Source organism: Corapipo altera, unplaced genomic scaffold, assembly GCF_003945725.1.
Source record: "Corapipo altera isolate COAL_440 unplaced genomic scaffold, ASM394572v1 2, whole genome shotgun sequence".
Taxonomy (NCBI): Eukaryota; Metazoa; Chordata; class Aves; order Passeriformes; family Pipridae; genus Corapipo; species Corapipo altera.
Window position 1 is genome coordinate 2,928,983 of NW_020884890.1, and position 18,730 is coordinate 2,947,712.

Sequence of the window (18,730 nt, forward strand, 5' to 3'; positions counted from 1 at the left end):
AAAATGAAAAGCAAAGAAAATTGTACCTTTAAGAAAGAAAAGGAACTTATATTGCATAAAAGTTGGGTTATTGAAATTTAATACTTAGGAAATAAGTTTGCAGTGTCTTTTTCTGTGCTGCAAATTCTGTGCCAAAGATCTGCTGATAGTGTTTGCTTGAGATTGGTTGTTCTTTCTACAAGGTCAGAACCTGAAAAATCGTGTCTTCTGTGTTAGAATTTGTCAAAAAGCAAATAAGTGGTACTACTCCGACAAGAGTATTTTTTGACAGAGCTTGAGCTTTTAATTGAGCTATACTGGTGTGGAGCATATGTTCTGCTAAAGCTGCCATGCCATGCATTTCTTCTCAACTAACCTATTTATTAAATAAACTGAAGGAAAACCAGTTGCTGCCATGCAACCTCTCTGCTTTAACATGGACTGGACTGTAGCATCAGTGCAGCTAAGACACAGTTGTAATGTTAATACAAGTTTACAACAGATTTTGTAGAAATTTGGTGAACGTTTAGGGAGGGAAATGCAGGTGGGATGTGCTTTAGATACTCAAGTCTTTACAAAGTGTGTGAACAGTGGTTTTACTCCTGCATGAGTTTGGGGTTAAAGTGATGTTTTGAATTGTTTGGTTTGCTTTTTTTTTGTTGTTTGTTGGGGGTAGGGAGTTGGGTTAAGATATGAGTCCTATTGTATTTTTCCCCTATACTGTGTGCCACAAACTTGAAGGACTAAGGGGAAGCAATAAATTATTTTCTGTGACAGTGCAACTTACATTATTAATTAATCTTAAAATGCTGATTACTAGCTCACACTGAACTATTCTGACAGCTCCCAATTTTTTGTCTTTTATTTTACTCTTAAGTTTAGCTTTACAATGAAAAATTGTTTTATGAATAAGGTGGTTTCTGCCCATTTTATGGTAATGAATTTCTCTGGAAACTTGCTCCTGTTACATAAATAGAATTTGCATAAGTTAATTTTAAAATATGGCCTGTATATTTAGAAAATAAATCAAACCTGAGTTCTTCATCTAATGAATGAATTTAATATACTACAGATAACACACCAAAGGAAGGCTTCCAATCATAAGAGATGTTTCATCTATTGCTTTCTGATTTTAAGGTGCCTCTTTTCATGCTGGTATGTGGACTCCGAAGGGGATTCTTTAAAGGAATGAAACAATAACATACTCTGTGCAAAGGTTCCAATGAGCTATAGTACTGTCTGCTGTCACCTATCAGTTCTTTTTAAATTTTTGTTCAAAAAAATCGTTTTTATGTTAAAGTCCAGTGAAAGCAATTCTGTTATTGAATGTGGCGTGATTTAATGTTTTAAAACACATTTTTCTTTCTCTTTCAGCTTTACATCTTCCAATCCAGCCTTACAACATGGGTAAAAGTCCTGCACTTCAAATTTGAAGCAATCTGCAGTCAGAAACTTTGATGTTTTGCTAGTCCAAGATATCAGAACCTCTTCACTCAAAACTGACAACTGTGCAAGAGGACATCCTTGATCCTTCAAGCCAGGCTTCAGTTTCTCTTGACTCCCTTTTTTAGTCTTTGAACATTACCCATGACACAATTATATTATTGTTGTTACAAATCATAGTTTTGTTTTTTGTGCAAACGAGTGAAAAGACAAAGATGTAAAAGTAACCTTATGGTAAAAAGGATTATTTACATTACTGGTATCAAAATCAGTATGTTCTCTCATAGCCTCAAAAGTTGCAGTCTTGCAGTTCACTAGTGTGGAAAAAAACCAACTAGTATAAATAGTGAATTTTTTTAGGCAGGGAGCACCGGTATTTTTATTACCATTTTGTGTAACTAGGTTTAAACAAAACAATTGTAAGCATTATGTTCTGTTTTATGGTACAGGCTTCATGGACATTTCCTGATTCTCTTTGTAGTCTTGATTTCTGAATCCTGAATTCTCAAGTTTTATTGTGTGTGTTATAATATCATGTAATTGAACCCTTGTTGTGAAGACTGGAATGAAGCCAAATGAATATTTGATCTTCAGTAGTTTGCTTAAGATGGCTTGAATGACATCTGTCAGTCTTGGTGTATAGTCTTAGAGAAGACTGATCTTTTCTGAGCGGAATTAATTGTAGGGTTTTTTAACTTTTAAAAATTTTATTATTTATTTATTTGATAGATCTTAAAATAAAGATGTAAGACTGGATGCCTATCCTGGTGCCTTACTTATATCATACATCATCTCTATTGCCCCCTTATTATGTGCGAACTAAGCTGAAAAAATCCATGTGCTGTCAGTTTAAAGTTGAAGTTGTGCAGCATCTTGTGTACTTCAGTCTCATCTCTTCTGCAAATGTAGTCCATTTTCTAAATATTAAATCAAAATTTTATTTTGGTTGCTAAAGGCTGCAATCTGTGTTCCTTATTTAACAGATTAGTCTCCAATGCCTGAATTTACAAACTGGTGAAAAAAACCCATATATTTTAATAAAAATTCAATTAGTAGCAATTGTGGCTTCATGATGGTGTATTCTTGTTTTCCTTCTATTTTTGAACAAAAAGCATTAATTCCTTATTACACCAAAATATCCTTTAAGCATGAAGCACCTGACTGTATGCTTTGATCTGATTTCAGCTTTGCAGGAAATTTAAAGTGTGGAATTTTTGCAACTGGTTTCAGTGTTCCCAGAGCTTTACTAGTATTTTCTTGCAATGGTACAAGATGTGTCCTGTGTAAAGCATCTGCTTGTGGACCCTTGCAGTTGTGAAGTAGGCACTCATGCTGTATATCCTGCCCTTGCATGTTTGGCTCTAGGCTCTCAGAAAGGAGCAGTCAGTTTTGTGTAGAAGTCCCATCGCTTCTTTCTTGTTTTTCTGTTGTGCTTTTGAATTCTATGGTATTACTCTGGTAAGACCATCAGAAGTAATTGTGCCCTACTGTTACCTCTCTTGTATTTGAACTTTGCTGGAATGTGGATCTGAAAAGACTGAGATATTGACAAAATGTGAAGGAACGTCTGCCTTCCTAATTGAAATTATGAAGTAGATGGACAGATATCGTTTGCTAGTGACCAGTAATACTATAAATGTACTTACAGCTCAGAAAAAGAAATAAATTAAAAATGAGAAAATAGTTTTCTTTACAAACTACATTAAAAACCGGTTTCTTCAAATCTAGCAAACAGCATCATAGGCTTTTTCTCAGTCTGCTGGAAATTTAAAACTTCTCAGACTCATTTTGCATCTAAATACTATTTTCTTCAACAGAATTTAATCCTGCTGTAATTTGATCAGGGAAGGACAGAACATAGATACAGTTTTTCCTTCTGTTCTGTTGTTTCAAACGTCTCCTGTTATTAAGAATTCTCATCTCTTGAGATACCAGGATTGTATTGTTGAATACAATACCTGCATCAGGCCACCTGGAACATTTATTTGCAGTTCTGGAGAATAAAAGTTACTCTAAATATTACCCTCTGTAATATTTATATGATTCTGCAGAGTTGGTAAGTCAGCAGATCCTAGGCTGAATAGGGACATACAGAGGTTAGAAATCATGTTCCTTAGAATTGTCTTACAGAAGAGATTTTAAAGGTATTAGATTAAAGAAATGGAGTTTGCAGGTCGGTGTATTTAGCTTGTTAAATATATTGCTGAAACAAGCAGGTTTTCATTAATTACTTTTTAAATCAGGTCTCTTATATGGAATTCAAAACCTAGGAATTCCGTAAATAATCTTTCAGTATTAAAAAAGAACTTGCACTTTTCATAGTACACTTGCACTCTTTCTTGATTTTCTTCAATCAGACTGTATAATAGTACATATCTTTAATATAGTATTCCTACATCATTTGAAAGCATGTAAATAGAAAACAAAATTAAAACAAGAAAACAAATAAAATGGAAAAAAAAAAGAAACCAAAAAATATAAAAGGGGAAAGAAAATGTAAGTGGATAGTGCAAGAGATATTCCTACATCATTTGAAAGCATTTGGTAATGATGCAAGGTTCGTTATTATAAGAAGGAATTGTAAGAATACGTAGTATGTGCGTCTGAATTAGGTTTTTTGGAGTGTTTGGCCTGTGTAACTTCCTTCACAAATTCCACATCCTTCACAAATAGTTGCACTGGAAATTGTACTTATGAGTGCAGTGAGTTACTGGTAATATGTGATGAAGTTTTCAAAATACTTCCACAAAATAGTCAGAAATTATGCTTTAATTTTAGACCAAGTGATCTTTACAGCACTTTGAAAATACTATCCGTATCTAGAGTTGATTCCGCTTTTAAAATAATGAAGCAGTTGACTTGTGAATTGAGAGATGTCCTTTAAGTGGACATCTGTGTAAAATAACTGAGCAGCACAAAAGTGCTGTACCTTTTTTAGAAGAAAACAAAATAAAACAGTCCCTGCAAGCTGGACTGATGGTATTGGAAGCTGAACTCCTGGCCCTGTATTCACCAGTAGAGACAATAAAAAGTAACTTCCTAGAAATAATTTAGTAATAATGGTCTAAGGAATGAGATGTAAAATACCAACTAATTTAGAATAGGTTACTGTGCCTGTGCTCATTGTATTTGTCATAACACTTAAAGACCTTGTACTATTGTGGAAGTTGGCAGTTGATACATTTGTGATGTTAGGATGATGACCATATTTGAAGGAAGGCAGGGATAATATGATCTTGCAAGAAAATTTTCAAGTATTTTCAAACAAGTTTGCTAGTTCTGAGAGTTGGGTTTTTTTCTTTTTTTCTTTTTTTAACTTTCATATGAGCTTTAATAGTAGTTTGAAAAAAAACTTGGTAGGATTTGGGGGGCAAATTACATAAATGTAATGAGGTTTTGATAGTCTCTTGGACTACTGTAAAAGGCAAAAAGACCAAAACCAATATTTCTCAGGAAGATCATACCATGTCGTAAGGCTGGAGATGGATGTAAAGCTACAAAGGAAATCATTTGCCAGGTAAGAACAAATTGTTGAGATGCACAAATCAGAACAAGTGTGGTATGTTCTGCTGAAGTTGCTGTATCTTCCTTTATAGTTGTCTTTCACAGTTTTCACTGACGTCTTATTTTGTTTTCAGGTTTATGGTAGGTTGTGGTAGATGTGATGATTGGTTTCATGGTGATTGTGTTGGACTGAGCCTTTCTCAAGCACAGCAGATGGGTGAAGAAGATAAAGAGTATGTGTGTGTGAAATGCTGTGCTGAAGAAGACAAAAAAATGGAGTGTTTTGATCAAAGTGTACCAGATACTCCAGTGAAACTTGAGCATAGAGAAGAAAAAGCAATTGAGTGTGAAAAACTGGGGATGTCGAAGCAAACACCTGCTTGTAATCTAAATACGACAACTGAAAAAACAAAGCAAATGGAGGACACTGGGAAGCACAAAGTCAAAATCTTCAGGCGGGTGAGTCTTATTTGGTGCTTTAAGTTCTCTTAATTACTGGGGTTAGAAGGTTTTTTCCTGTCCTAGTACCAGTTAATAGATTATGTTTCAAACATCTTTGTGAATCTAATTTAAAACTTCTCTTTTATTATTGACAGAGTTACTTCATTTTCTAAGTGGCATGACTTCTTCAAGATGATATTGCTAAACCCTTCTCATATTTGAACAGGTTTATGTGCATTTCGTATGCATATAGAATATCCTGAGTTTGAAGGGGCCCCTAAGGATCATCGAAGTTCAGCTCCTCAATGTGTATATTAAACTATACATGCAGGGGTATATAGAAGTGGTGAATAACTTAGTGCATTTTTCTTTCAGATTTCTGAATTTATTCTAAGACATCTGGCAATTTTCTATATGTTATAAACTGCAGATATATTAAATATCTGTAAGACAATATGCCAACAGTGTTTTACTTTTGATTGTTTTTACTTCAGATTGTGTGTGGAGGAAAATGCCTAATGCTTTAATTGGGACCTTTCTACTTTTTGTGTCTGATTTTACTAACCAAAGAATAATTTGCAAAGAGTATTGAGACAATTCTTCAGTCTTTTAGTGTATCGTATTCATGATAACATCATCCTCAATAATTCTGTCTTATTTCTGAATAGTGATATAGAAATTCTGACATGTAAGCTATTCCTTTTGATTTTGGCTTACATAGCTTTTTAAACATCAGTGATGTCTGTGGATATGTGGCTAAAACTGGTTAAGGGATGTTCATTCATCCCTGACATATTAAAATAAAACGTAGTGGTTTTCAATACAGAGCTTAAATGCAAATTGTGTTGTGTCTTCAGCCAGTATTTAAAAGAGACTGCAGTGCTTGGCAGTAATTTGGAATTTTGTTCAATAACTCTTTAGAAAATATTATATGATGGTGCATACATCCAGGATATACGTTATACATATAAAAAGAAAAAAAAAAGAAAAATATGTGGTAATTAGGTGGTGGTTGATTGTAGCATTCAGTAGTGTGCTAACACGTGTTAATGTTTATTTCAGGAATCTGGTGAAGGGAAGAACTTGTCAGAGTCCAGAGACTTGGATACAAAAAAAGGGCAGCATGTTACTGCTCGGAAAGGACCACAAACTGGTGTAATTCCTCGGCGATCCCCTGAAGATAAAAATGAAAAAATAAGTAAAGAATCCCTTAGTATGGCAGAAAGGTCCACAAAATCAGGTACTGAGGTTTGGTGAAGTACTGCACACTGTAATTCACATATATGTACAGTGAAGGATGATAACTTTCTTTATAGCATCAGTTTTTCAAACCACATTCCATAGTGGAAGAGACGGTGATCTGAAGAACTGTTTGTTCCCATGATGTTTATGATCTTTATTTCTCTTTTTTTTTTTTAATTATTTTTTTGTAGATAAATGCTTCCTATGTAGATGTGTTTCCTGTTTCAATAGTAGAGGATGCTCATGTAACCGAGTGGGAGAAAAGTACACAGACATCTCTGTGTTAAACTTTATTTCACATTGCATGAGACTTTGAAATACTCTTCCATGAAATACTATGAAATACTTAGTGTATATAAAAGTGTTTTAATTTCTGTATGAATTATATTTTGACTTACTGATGTGTTTTGCACAAATTGTCAATTTTATCAACTAATTTCAAAGGGGGACACTATATTGCACACTGAGTCATCAGATTTTTATCTACATTTTATTTGAAAGGTTGAAGGAATGTATTTCCCCTCCCAGCAACCTCTGTGCTCTCCCCAGCTCCCTTCCAGGAAGCATTATTCTTCTAAGATCGTGATAATGTGAAATTGTTGTCATTTCGAACTGAAATCTCAGCAGCAAAGCTAGTGAGATTTTGTATTAGAACCATCTTTAACTCCTAAACTCAAGCTTTGAATTTTTGTCTAAAAAATACATAATTCTACTCTTCTGTTTTTTTACCAATGCTGATACATTCTAGAAACTCTTATTAGAGTTGAAAATATCAGCATTAAATGTAAATCTAAATGTAAGTGTTTTATACTGACAATACAGTGACCATTTCAGAATAGAAGTTAATCTCAAAATCATTTTTAAAAAGAGAAGACACTTGGCAGTCTCATTTAGGACAATTAGCATTAAAATTAAAGCAGTGCATTTGTCTTATTCTGTTACCTGCTTTGAATTATGCTTATAATGGCATTGTTTGTTGCTAATCTTGCCCATCACTTGCCTGCTGTGGGACTTTTTTATCAGATGGTTGAAATGTTGCCAAAGTGTTACTGGCATGTGAAGGTTTTCCATTTCCCCTGACCCTGTCAGGCTACAGTTTTTGAAAGGTTTTAGTCCAGTTCTTCATCCTTCTGAGGAGGAGGAGATGAGCAAAAATCTGTATTGAGGAAATAAAAGCATTATTAAAGCTGCTGTACTTAACAAGACCAGCATAGGAACACTGTAGAGCACAGCACAGAATGGCAAAGAGCTCTTAGGTCTGCTCCACCTTGCTCACAAGGAAAGGGAAGTTGGTAATTTTAATTGGAATCAGTTGAATTAATGAGAGTTGATCCACCCACCCTGTCTGCCCAACAGAAAAGAAAATCTGCCTTTTTATAGCCACTTGAAAATATAGTTAAGTTTGCTTCTGGTGCTAATGCATTCTAAGTTGCACTCAATAGGGGAAAGTAATAATAAAGAGAGACTTCTTTTTACAATTGAACTCTCCAGTTAGATCTTAGTCGGTCTTCAATTTGTTTCTTTTTCCAGAGTAGAAAGTGAAAAAAATTAGTATTATTTATTTCCCATTGCTTACCTAAATAGAAGGCTACTGCTCAAAATTAGTGATGTGTTCATGTGCTGAGACAGATGACCTTTCAGTTGACACTCTGAAAATTAATAATTTTGCTTTAATGATTTTAATTTGGTTAACTTATCCATTATTTGTGACACAGTCCTTATAATGATTTTGTTTTGAGACTGTTCTGAAACAGAAGCTAAGATTATTATAATTGAAATAATTATGATGGCTAACAGATACAGAAATGCTAAGTTTAATGAAAAATGGGATTTTAAAGTTAAACTTACTATGCTTATGATACATGCTTCATGGTATATTATTTCTCAGTTCATTCATTGAAAAATTTATCTATGCTGTTAAAAAATTCAGAGTCAAAAATCTTACTTAAGATTAAACACTGGTCATCTTGGTTTAGTGTAGAAGAAAGTACCTTAAATCAAAGGGCAGTAACCCTGTTTGTTTCTGCTAAGGAAGCTTTTTTTTCTGGATTAATCTAAGTAACACAAAATCCAAACCAAAGAAATAAAAAACCTCAACCTATCAAAAACCATCCACCCTGTGGGTCCATTCCTTCTTTTTGAAGTTCAGTTCTTAGCAGTTTAAAAATAAAACTTCATGACAGTAACTCCAGCAGCAGTAAAAGTTTATAAAACTGGTGTGAGAATTTTACAATTTTTAACTGTGTTTTGACAGGTGTTCATGAGAAACAAGAAATTAAGAAAAAGAAAAATGAGAAAGGATCCATTAGTGCAACACACCTGCCGGCCGTGCCAGCTTCTAAACCTTCTGCTGATCAGATAAGACAAAGTGTCAAGCAGTCTCTTAAAGAAATTCTGATGAAAAGGTAAAAATATAGTAATAAATTATTAATATGTGTTTGGAAATATTTTCACTTAAAAAGCAGAGGAAAAAATATTAATTATTTGGAAGCATTTGGTAATTTTTGCCATTGTGTTTTCTCACAGATTGACAGACTCCAGTTTAAAGATTCCTGAGGAGAGAGCAGCAAAAGTTGCCACAAGGATTGAAAGAGAGCTGTTTTCTTTTTTTCGAGACACTGATGCAAAGTATAAGAACAAATACAGAAGCTTAATGTTCAATCTAAAAGATCCTAAAAATAATGTATGTGAAATTTGTCTGTTGTGCTTTACAGAAATCCTTTATTTGTTGTAGATTAAAGGAATAGTCTTCTATGTAGATACTTTATAAATCCTGCTGCAATTTACCTGTTTGGGGGGGGGGTTTAATAGGTTTTTTTGTTTCTTTCATGTTGTTTGTTCTTTGGGCACTCAGTGTTCTCTGTCTTCTTTTTCCTCATTATTAATTCTTCCTCTCTTCGCTTTCATTGTATGTTTTATTGCTGGGTTTCAAAGTGTAGTGTATATCAGCCTACCACTGATTTCTTATTTGGATGTTCCTGTTTTCCCCCATAACTCTTTGGTGTTTACTACACTAAGGATTTTGCCATCCAGGATCTTGTCTCACCATTCTTTTTCATACCCAGGTTTCTCAAACTTTATCTTCACTCTCTTTTCTGCTTTCTATGAGCTCATTAGTCAACATCATACCTCCACAGCTTCTGTCTTTTGTCCTTTTATCAGTTACTCTGATGAAGTTGCTTTGTTGTAGCATTTTACCATTACAATTAGCCAACTGTAAATTATACGAACAAGCTAACTTCTGTCTAGCAGCTAACTTCTGCCTTGTCTTTGCTCATACCCCTAAATTAGTTGGTTCTCTTTCTTTTACCCTAGGATTTCATTCAGTCAAGAAGCATAGACATTCTCTTTGATACTGTCTTCTCTTTGTTGTATAATACAGAGGATTTGCACCTTTTTAGAAAACCAAAATGTCTGAGTTACTGCTGCAGTGGGCATAAACTCATTTTCTCCTTTGAAACAACTGTTGATTATACATCTGATCAGTAAGGGTGTATGTAGATATATTGTTATGTAGAATAAATGGAGCTCTGGAATGAAGATTTTTATGTTAGAAAATATGGTACCACTTCTGCAGTGGAAGAAACAAACCCACATGATCCCTACAGCTGTACAAAGCATGTTGTATGTTGCTTCTGTGATGTATTTCCTGCTGCAAGCTGTTCTTGTCTTGACAACAATAGTACTTTTCTTTTTTCTTCTAGATATTATTTAAGAAAGTACTGAAAGGAGAGGTTACTCCAGACCATCTAATAAAAATGAGTCCAGAAGAATTGGCTTCCAAAGAACTGGCTGCCTGGAGACAGAGAGAAAACAGACATGTGAGATTTGTGAACTTCTGTTGTTTGGTTGACAGCCTAAGCATGTGTAACTTCTGTTTGCAGGTTAAGTCTATGCAAAAAGAACAGAATGCATGTTGTACAAAGCAATTGTGACTAAGCAGGAGGATCTCTATAATTTCTTTAGTATTCAAAACCCAAAGAGGTTTTTAGGACAAAAGTGAAAGAAGTGTAGTCAGTTCCTGAAAGGCATTTTCCTTTGCCGTGCAACTGTATTGCTGCTTACTCTTTGTTCTTCTCTCTCAAGAGTGAAGGCTTCTTTGTCCTTATTTTCTGTAAGATTTTAAAGCTCTTGCTAGAGCTTTAGAAATACCCGTTTTTTAAGGAGGGACAGAGATCTGCTTGGACAAACCAAACCAAACTGGTGTTGTTTTTAACCAACTGATGGAGCATGACAAATCACCCACCAAGAAGTAAACTTGGAGCTGAAAACCTGATCTGCCAGTCTGAAAAGCAGCCTAAAGGGAAAGCAGAAAAAAAACCCAAACAGTAAAAAAAACCCCAAGAGAGTATAGGAAGATTATTAGCTTACTTTGAGCATGACTTTTCTTGAAACAGACAGTTACACTATATTTATAGCTGTGTTGACAGTTTAGGAGGAGAAGCAGCAATATGAGAAACTGTATTATTTTTATAGAAGATGCCTTTTTTTAAATAATACCCTGTTTATTGGCCATTTAGTCCAATGATAACTGCAGCTACTTGGAAATGACCATTAAAAGTCTCCTAGTTTACAAAATCTGGATTTGTATTGACAGAATCTTTGATATTTATATGCCACATCATAGAACCTAAAAACGTGATATTTGGATAGTGTTAACTGGTATGCATTTTGAGTTTGGGTTTTATCATACCAGGAATTGTGGGTTTTATCAGATGATTTCTGATAAAAAATTAATGAGTAGATAATGTAACACAGAATAGATGGAAATTCATCCTCTTGAATTCTGTGTACTGAGAATGAATGTTCCATGATAACTGATTCAGTATGATGTGATGCTGTTTTAGAGACTGCAATGTGCATTGCAGTAGTAATTATTCCTGTGTTTTTTCCTTTCCATTGCATATTGTGACTAAATCTGTTTATGAATCATGACAACTTTTTGTTAGTTTCTGTGCAAAAACAGTTGTTGGATTATTCTGTTATGTCGAAGTTGTTTCAAAAACCTATAAAGGCATGAAAAGTTTGATTATTCTGTAGCTATTACATTTGTTTTTGTAAAAATTATTGAAATACTGAAAACAGACCACACATGATAGTATTCCACTACTGTGAAAAAGAGTTTCAAAACAAGTTATTATGCTGCTCAAAAGATTACTAAAGAGTCCCTATTATTTTGGAGAAATACTTCCAAAATCTCTAGAATTTGAAATGGAATACAGCATGTAAAAAAAAATGTATCATTTTACTATATTTTTCATTTTCCTGTTTAAGCAAGACATCAAGTCTGCTACTTATTTTTTTTTTTTAATTTCCCAGAGTGTTCAAAAGTAACTGTAGGTATTTGGCAGGCAGATAAAGCAATTGTAGAATCCTTGTTTCCTTAATAAACCAGGCTTAAAATATTTGCAACAACCAACACTTCTTGGTTTAAGAAGTGTAAATGTGCCTTAAGAAGCAATATTAGAAATAATGGTTTATATTTTATTTTATTGCAACAGAGCAAATTGGCAGTCCTGATCAGAATTAGCATATCCATTACTTTTAAGAATACCTTTAAATGGTTTTTCTTTGAGGTGAAGCATTAGGTTTATGTATTAATAAACAAACTCTTGAAGAAATAATACAATTCTGCATGTATGTTATATCATACATTGTCCCTACTATTATGGAGTTGATGCCTTTTTTTTTTAAGTTTAGCTCTTAGAAAATCAGAATTACCAATATTTTCATTTACTGTTGAAGGTTTGCTTTATAAGTTGTTTAAATACATGCCTGGTAAGTACTTACTGCACTGTAGGAGAAGTTAGATGGGCTGCTTGCATGTTTGTGTTATGAAACTAGTTGACACGTGCAAAATAAAAATGTATTATTTTTTTCTCCAGAGAAATCCTATTTATCTCTTTGTATCTCTTTTATTTGTGGATTTCCAAATTTTATGGTTTGGGAATAAGTGCACATAACTTCCTGTTTTCACAGACAATTGAAATGATTGAGAAAGAACAGAGAGAAGTTGAAAGAAGACCTATCACAAAAATTACTCACAAAGGAGAAATAGAAATTGAAAGTGAAACACCAATGAAAGAACAAGAGGAAGTAATGGAAATTCAGGTAGAAAAGAAAGCATGACACCACAGTGTATTCAGTTCATAGACAACGTGGTTGTGAAGTGTTTTGTTTATGATTTTGTTATTCAGATCTGTAATTGCATGTTAGGTCTGAGTTAAATTTTTCTTTGATCTTTACTGACTTTTACTTCTGGACCTGGTGGATTAGTTGGTTTTTTTTCTTCCATATTGTGACTGTATGATGAATTCTGGCAATTGTAGAAAATAGAAAAGTAGAAATTAGAAAATGTTCTAAATGTTACCTAAAGATATTTGAGAATACCAATTAATTCTTTTAATGCGTCTGTGATTTTGTGACAGCATTTTAGGCTATACATTTGAAACAGAACCTTTATGTCTGAAGGGGAGAAAACACTATAAAGCATTTAAGTAATATGAATGGCAATATTAGCTCTGGATATTAACAGAGGGGGAGGAAAGGCTAACTAAAATGTATTTGACTTTTCTTAGGAACCTAATATGAAGTTGTTTGAGAAGTCAGACGAAGCTGAAAAAGATAAAGAAATAAATGAATCTGCATCTCCGGACACCACAAGTCAACATAAAAATCATCTCTTCGATCTTAACTGCAAAATCTGCATAGGTATTCGGAAAAGCACATGAAAATAAATGTATCATGCCTCTATAATTTCAGTCATAAATCTCAGTATACCTCAAGAATGTAAATAAATCTAGTTATTAACATAGTTTGAAAGTTGTGGAAGCAGTGTTCTACTTAATAATTTACAAAAGAGACTACTGAAATGATAGGTTATTTGCATAAACTTGTCATCTTTTTTATAAAAAAGACTGCAGAAAAAGAAATCCCTATAATGGATATGCATACTAGTGTTGATTCCTCATTTCTTTATCCTGTGCCATTATAGTGTCAATATTTATGTATAGTACTGTATAAATATATACAATGGATAAATTTATACAAAGTAAAATAGGTATAAAATGTATGAATTCCTTATCCTATCCCACTTCAATGACAATAGGTGGTGGTTTTGGTGTGTCTTCCATGTGTTCAGAGGAACTCCTCTTTTTGTTTCTTTAATAAAAAATAAAGCCCACTGCAATTCCCTCTCTGCAGGACGAATGGCACCACCTACTGATGATCTTTCTGCGAAAAAAGTGAAAGTGTCTGTTGGAGTTGCACGGAAACAGTCAGACAATGAAGCTGAGAGCATTGCAGATGCACTTTCCTCCACATCAAGTATTTTAGCTTCAGAATTACTGGAAGATGATAAGCAAGACTCATCGAAATCATTCACCCCTCTCCCAAAGTAATATAAACTGTAGAAACAGTATTTTTAAATGGAAGACATTATTAATCTTGTTAAACTATTATATCTAAAGCTAATTTTTAAATCGCATTTCATTAATCCATTTGTGTACTTGAAGTTGCACACATCTTAAGAATGGACTTCTCTGGTGGAGTAATTGTGCATTTATATAAATAATAGTACATATATTGTGGTGATTGCAAACTTCTAATTGCCACATTTTTCTTTTAGGGAAAAATAAACTATGTTTTCTGATGCAACAAGGTCTAAAAAGAATTCACATTAAAAGAAATGAGGATATAGATTTCATGTTGTATTTTGCTATTAAGGAATGTAGTTTGAACAGTGCTGCATTTGAATGAGTGTGTGTCTTTGTGTATGTGTATATATATAAAGCCAGGGAATTTGAGATTGCTCTAAACAGAGCATTTGCAGTGAGAAATCAGACTAGTTTTAAATCTCAGAGCAGTGATTTTCTAGACATGACAGGTAACAGCAGCTTGATTGATGTTTTGCTGTACTTACTGTCAACCCCCTCTTCATTTTCTTCCACACTCTGCTATTCATTAAAGAGGAAATTGCAGTTTATGAGACTGCTTGTTTCTGGTTTGAGGAAGGATTTTCTAGAAAAAACAACTCCCAGTTATTTAGAATTGACCACAGTTCATGCTGAAATTTTGCCTTTATTGGGACAGTGTGATCCTTTACCAAGGACAGTGGACGTAACTTGAAATCTGCAGTGTCTAGTATAGACAGACATAAATGTAGGTTTCTGTGTTACTGTAACAGCACAACATCTGGTACTACTGGGCATCCAGCTTAAAACTGCTAATAGCATGCCTAGAATATTTTAATAGCAACATATTGGGAAATGTTGAAATGTGTAATCTTTTCGGTAAGGAAACTCTCAGGTTGAGAAACACTCTCCTGTGAAATTGTCTTCCCATTTAGTTTGGAGCTACTTTGCAGCTACTTTGTTGACAAAACTGAGGCTTTTTTTTGAAGGGAGGAAAGACAGTTTTGTGACAGGTGAAATTGGGTACTCACCTGTACTGGTGAATTGGGTACTTCTGTGGTACTCACAGAAGCTGTGGAAGTGATGCATGGGTGAGAAGAGATTAGGAGCCAGCCTGTGGGGCAAGGAGAAGGACGTGGAACGTAGGCATTTGGATGGTGGACAGACAGTGTTGCAACAAAATGTAGGAGTTAGGAAAGTAGGATAGGCCAGCAGGCAGTTTGTCTTCATTCCTCCCTGTGGCAGGGGAAAGTCTCGCTGGCTGAGCAGCCCCTATATATGTTTGTGTCCCCTTCAGTAACGTTTAATAACTGTTGGACTAAATAACTTCTCTGTTTTTAAAAGATACATTAGTGAACTAATGTACTGCTTATCTGCCTGTCCTTCCTGAACCATATATCTACTCCACTGGAAGATGAGAAACATGATTGTCTGCCTGTCTCTTGGCAGGATGCTTAATTGAAAAAGAAAATTCTTCATAATACTTAATTTTTTTATAAAGAAAAATTATTATTTACATTACTTTGTGTGATATGTCATGTTATAAACAAAGTGGGTTTTTGTTTGTCCCTTTTTAGGTCAGAAACGCCCGGTACTGTGGAATGTGAAAGTCTGTTTCTGGCACGCCTGAATTTCATCTGGAAGGGTTTTATCAATATGCCTTCAGTGGCAAAGTTTGTTATTAAGGCTTATCCAGTTTCTGGCTCTTTTGAGTATTTAACAGAGGTACTTATATTTACTACAAAGAACGAACAGTTCATTTATTAACTTTAGCAACTTGTGTACCCTGTATGATAGTATAATGATGAAACACAGTGAAGCATGATCAGTGTGCTGAGTAAAGTATTTGTGGGAGGTTGTAGGTTAAGGTGTGTATTTTTAAGTAAAGTATTACTCAATAATGTACCTGTGGTTCATCTTATTTACAACAGAAACCTGCTTAATGGGGTTTATTTTTTTTTACCTGGTGGCAATTCTCATCCTAACCTTCCATTGTAAGACTAAATTGTCCCTAAAAAAAAAAGTTTCTAGAACGTTCTCTTTAGTATCTGAGAGGCTGGAAAAGCATCCAACTGCCTTTAATAGTTGTCTTCATTCTTCTGTAAAATTAAGATCAGAGAGCCCATAAGGTTCAGTGTTACTTCTGACCAGTTACACAGGAAGCATCAGTTTTCTTATCAAAAGGACTTAGGTCTTCAGTTAATTAGATTGTCTTTAGTTTTCTGTCAAATCTTCAGGGGATGCAGTAATCCTTAATACTAAAGGATTGGTTTATGAGTAGGATGTTCTTTTCAAAACTCATTTGCTTTATTTCAAAAAACTTTTTTCTTAGGCGTTCTTGAACGATCTGAAAGTCTCTTTATGTTGCTTAGTATCCAAGAACAAATTTACGTCTGTATATACTTGCATGTGTAGGTTATGTTTTCCCCTCAAGATGAAAATTTTAGAAAGTTTATTACATACTGCTGTGGAGCTCTCATTGCAATTTGATCTTACAGATAGGTTGAGTGTTTCTAGAACACAGTACAGTTCTGTTGGTAGTTAATGTTACTGAAAAGAATAGTTTTGGAGAGGTATAAATGAACAGTATCGAATGATAGCTTATTTATTCCATATCATTAACTTTACACTGAGAATATTAATTTAAATATCCAGAGTTTGTTTCTACTGTTGTAACTTCTACCGATATTTTTGAATTATAATTTAAGAACTAAAAGAACAAAGTATGTTTTGAATATAGGAAACAGATACTGGATGAAGGATTTATCACACTATTTATGTTGGATTCAGATTTCTGTTGTCTTTTCTCGTAGGATTTACCTGATAGTATTCAAGTAGGTGGGAGGATATCTCCTCACACTGTCTGGGATTATGTAGAAAAAATCAAAGCTTCAGGGACCAAGGTAAAAATTTTACATATTAAAGACTTGCTGTTTAATGTACATCTGAGTCATCCTAAAGATACTTGTTTTGTTTCTCTTTGCAACATTTGTGAAATACATGACACTTTTAAGGATATCTGATGGTTATATTGAATGGGATGAATGGCAACTGCTGGCGTTTATTTCCTTCCTATCTAACCGCAACCAATCCTTTGCTGTTTGACAATACCTGTATTCCTTTGACACAGTAACTTGTTCTGAGTATCACTTCTTATGTCTCAAGTGTTACCTTTGCATTTCAGTATTGTTATGGTGTGCAAAACCAAGTCTCAAGTGTTACCTTTCATTTTGGTACTGTTACAGTGTGCAAAACCATCTAGATGGCACTCTACTGGACTTGTCCTGCTGTGTTTCAGTTGTCCTTGTGCTTCCCAAAACCAGATAGTCTTTTCCAGATGATGTCTCACAAGTGCTGTATAGAAAAGAATCACCATTTCCCTTGGCCTGCTGACTGCTTCGTTTCTGGCACCCAGAATGCAGTTGGCCTTCTTGGCTGGCATGGGCATGTTCATGGGGTTCATATTCAGCTTGTCCATCAGGACCCCCATGTTATTTTAGGGCAAGCAGTTTTCCAGGCAGTCAGCTCCTCAACCTGTCTTGGTGCATGAGGCTACTCTGGCTCAAAGTGCAAGATTTTAAATTTCAACTTTTCTTACATTGACAAAGGTCAGCCTGTTTTTTCAGCCTGCTGAAGTCCCCCTGCATGGCTGCCAACACTTCAGCATATTGACCACTGCCCCTGCTTAGGTGCCATCTCAGTTTTGCAGGGAATCTCCTGTCCAGTGTTCCAGATCACTCATTAAACCATTAAACAGCATCAGCTTCAGCATCAGTTCCTGAGCTGGGCTTTGGGCATAATTCTGGGATCTGAATAGTGGTCTTCCCCATTATTAATGTATCTCTTGGACACAATGGACTACAAAATACAGCTTTGTAGTAATGTTAAGGGTTGGAAGTGGAATAATTAATTGGAAACCAGCATAAATAAACTTGTTATTTAGCTGACTGATAAAATATTGGCTCTTTTGTCATGCACTTCAATTAATTTTTTTAGTACTAAATGCTTTCTATTTGTTTTATCTAGTTCTCCTGAATTTTTTTTTGGCCATGTTTCTGTTCCTTCTGTCTCCTCTGTTGTTCTCTGCCTTCCTGAGGAGGCTTTTTCTCCTCTGAACTGGGCTTTTAAATAAAGAGCAGTCAGTAAAACAATTAACATTTCACAGAAAAATGTACTTGACCAACTTCCTCTCTCTCTTCCTTGTAAACAGGAGATCTGTGTAGTTCGTTTTACCCCAGTAACTGAAGAGGATCAGATCTCCTATGCGTTGTTGTTTGCTTATTTCAGCAGCAGAAAACGTTATGGTGTAGCTGCCAATAATATGAAGCAAGTTAAAGATTTGTACCTCATCCCTCTGGGTTCCTCAGATAAAGTCCCTCATCACCTTGTGCCTTTTGATGGGCCTGGTAAGTACTACTTGGAATTTGGAACTTAATCATCATAATGCTACTAAAAGAAGTTTGCAACAGAAATTTAAGAGGAAATTAAATTAAAAAATGCCTACCATTTTATTCCAAAATGTAATGAGTTTGCCATAGTATTATTATATTAGTTTCCTTGAAAATACATTAATTTCCCATTGTTAGATTATTCTGATACTTTATAGTATTGATGTTGAAAAAATTACTATGTATAACTTTGTTTCGTGTTATAAGTTTGTTCATTCCTTTTCTAACCCACGTGGCTTTGTAGATTTCAGTGTCAGTAAA

The 18,730-nt window shown here is 34.5% G+C and overlaps 1 protein-coding gene across 6 annotated transcripts in view; it reads left to right on the forward strand.

Annotated features, from left to right (window-relative positions):
* PHF3 (PHD finger protein 3) overlaps positions 1–18,730 on the forward strand; it is a 51,953-nt gene that overhangs the window by 28,048 nt on the left and 5,175 nt on the right. For all 6 annotated transcript variants that reach the window (XM_027644949.1, XM_027644951.1, XM_027644955.1 and 3 more), the window contains 11 exons: positions 5,061–5,385; positions 6,430–6,607; positions 8,864–9,014; positions 9,136–9,292; positions 10,314–10,430; positions 12,589–12,720; positions 13,188–13,320; positions 13,813–14,005; positions 15,599–15,746; positions 16,835–16,924; positions 18,232–18,427. In XM_027644949.1, coding sequence (XP_027500750.1) covers positions 5,061–5,385; positions 6,430–6,607; positions 8,864–9,014; positions 9,136–9,292; positions 10,314–10,430; positions 12,589–12,720; positions 13,188–13,320; positions 13,813–14,005; positions 15,599–15,746; positions 16,835–16,924; positions 18,232–18,427 — 1,820 coding nt within the window. The remainder of the gene's footprint in view (positions 1–5,060; positions 5,386–6,429; positions 6,608–8,863; positions 9,015–9,135; positions 9,293–10,313; positions 10,431–12,588; positions 12,721–13,187; positions 13,321–13,812; positions 14,006–15,598; positions 15,747–16,834; positions 16,925–18,231; positions 18,428–18,730) is intronic.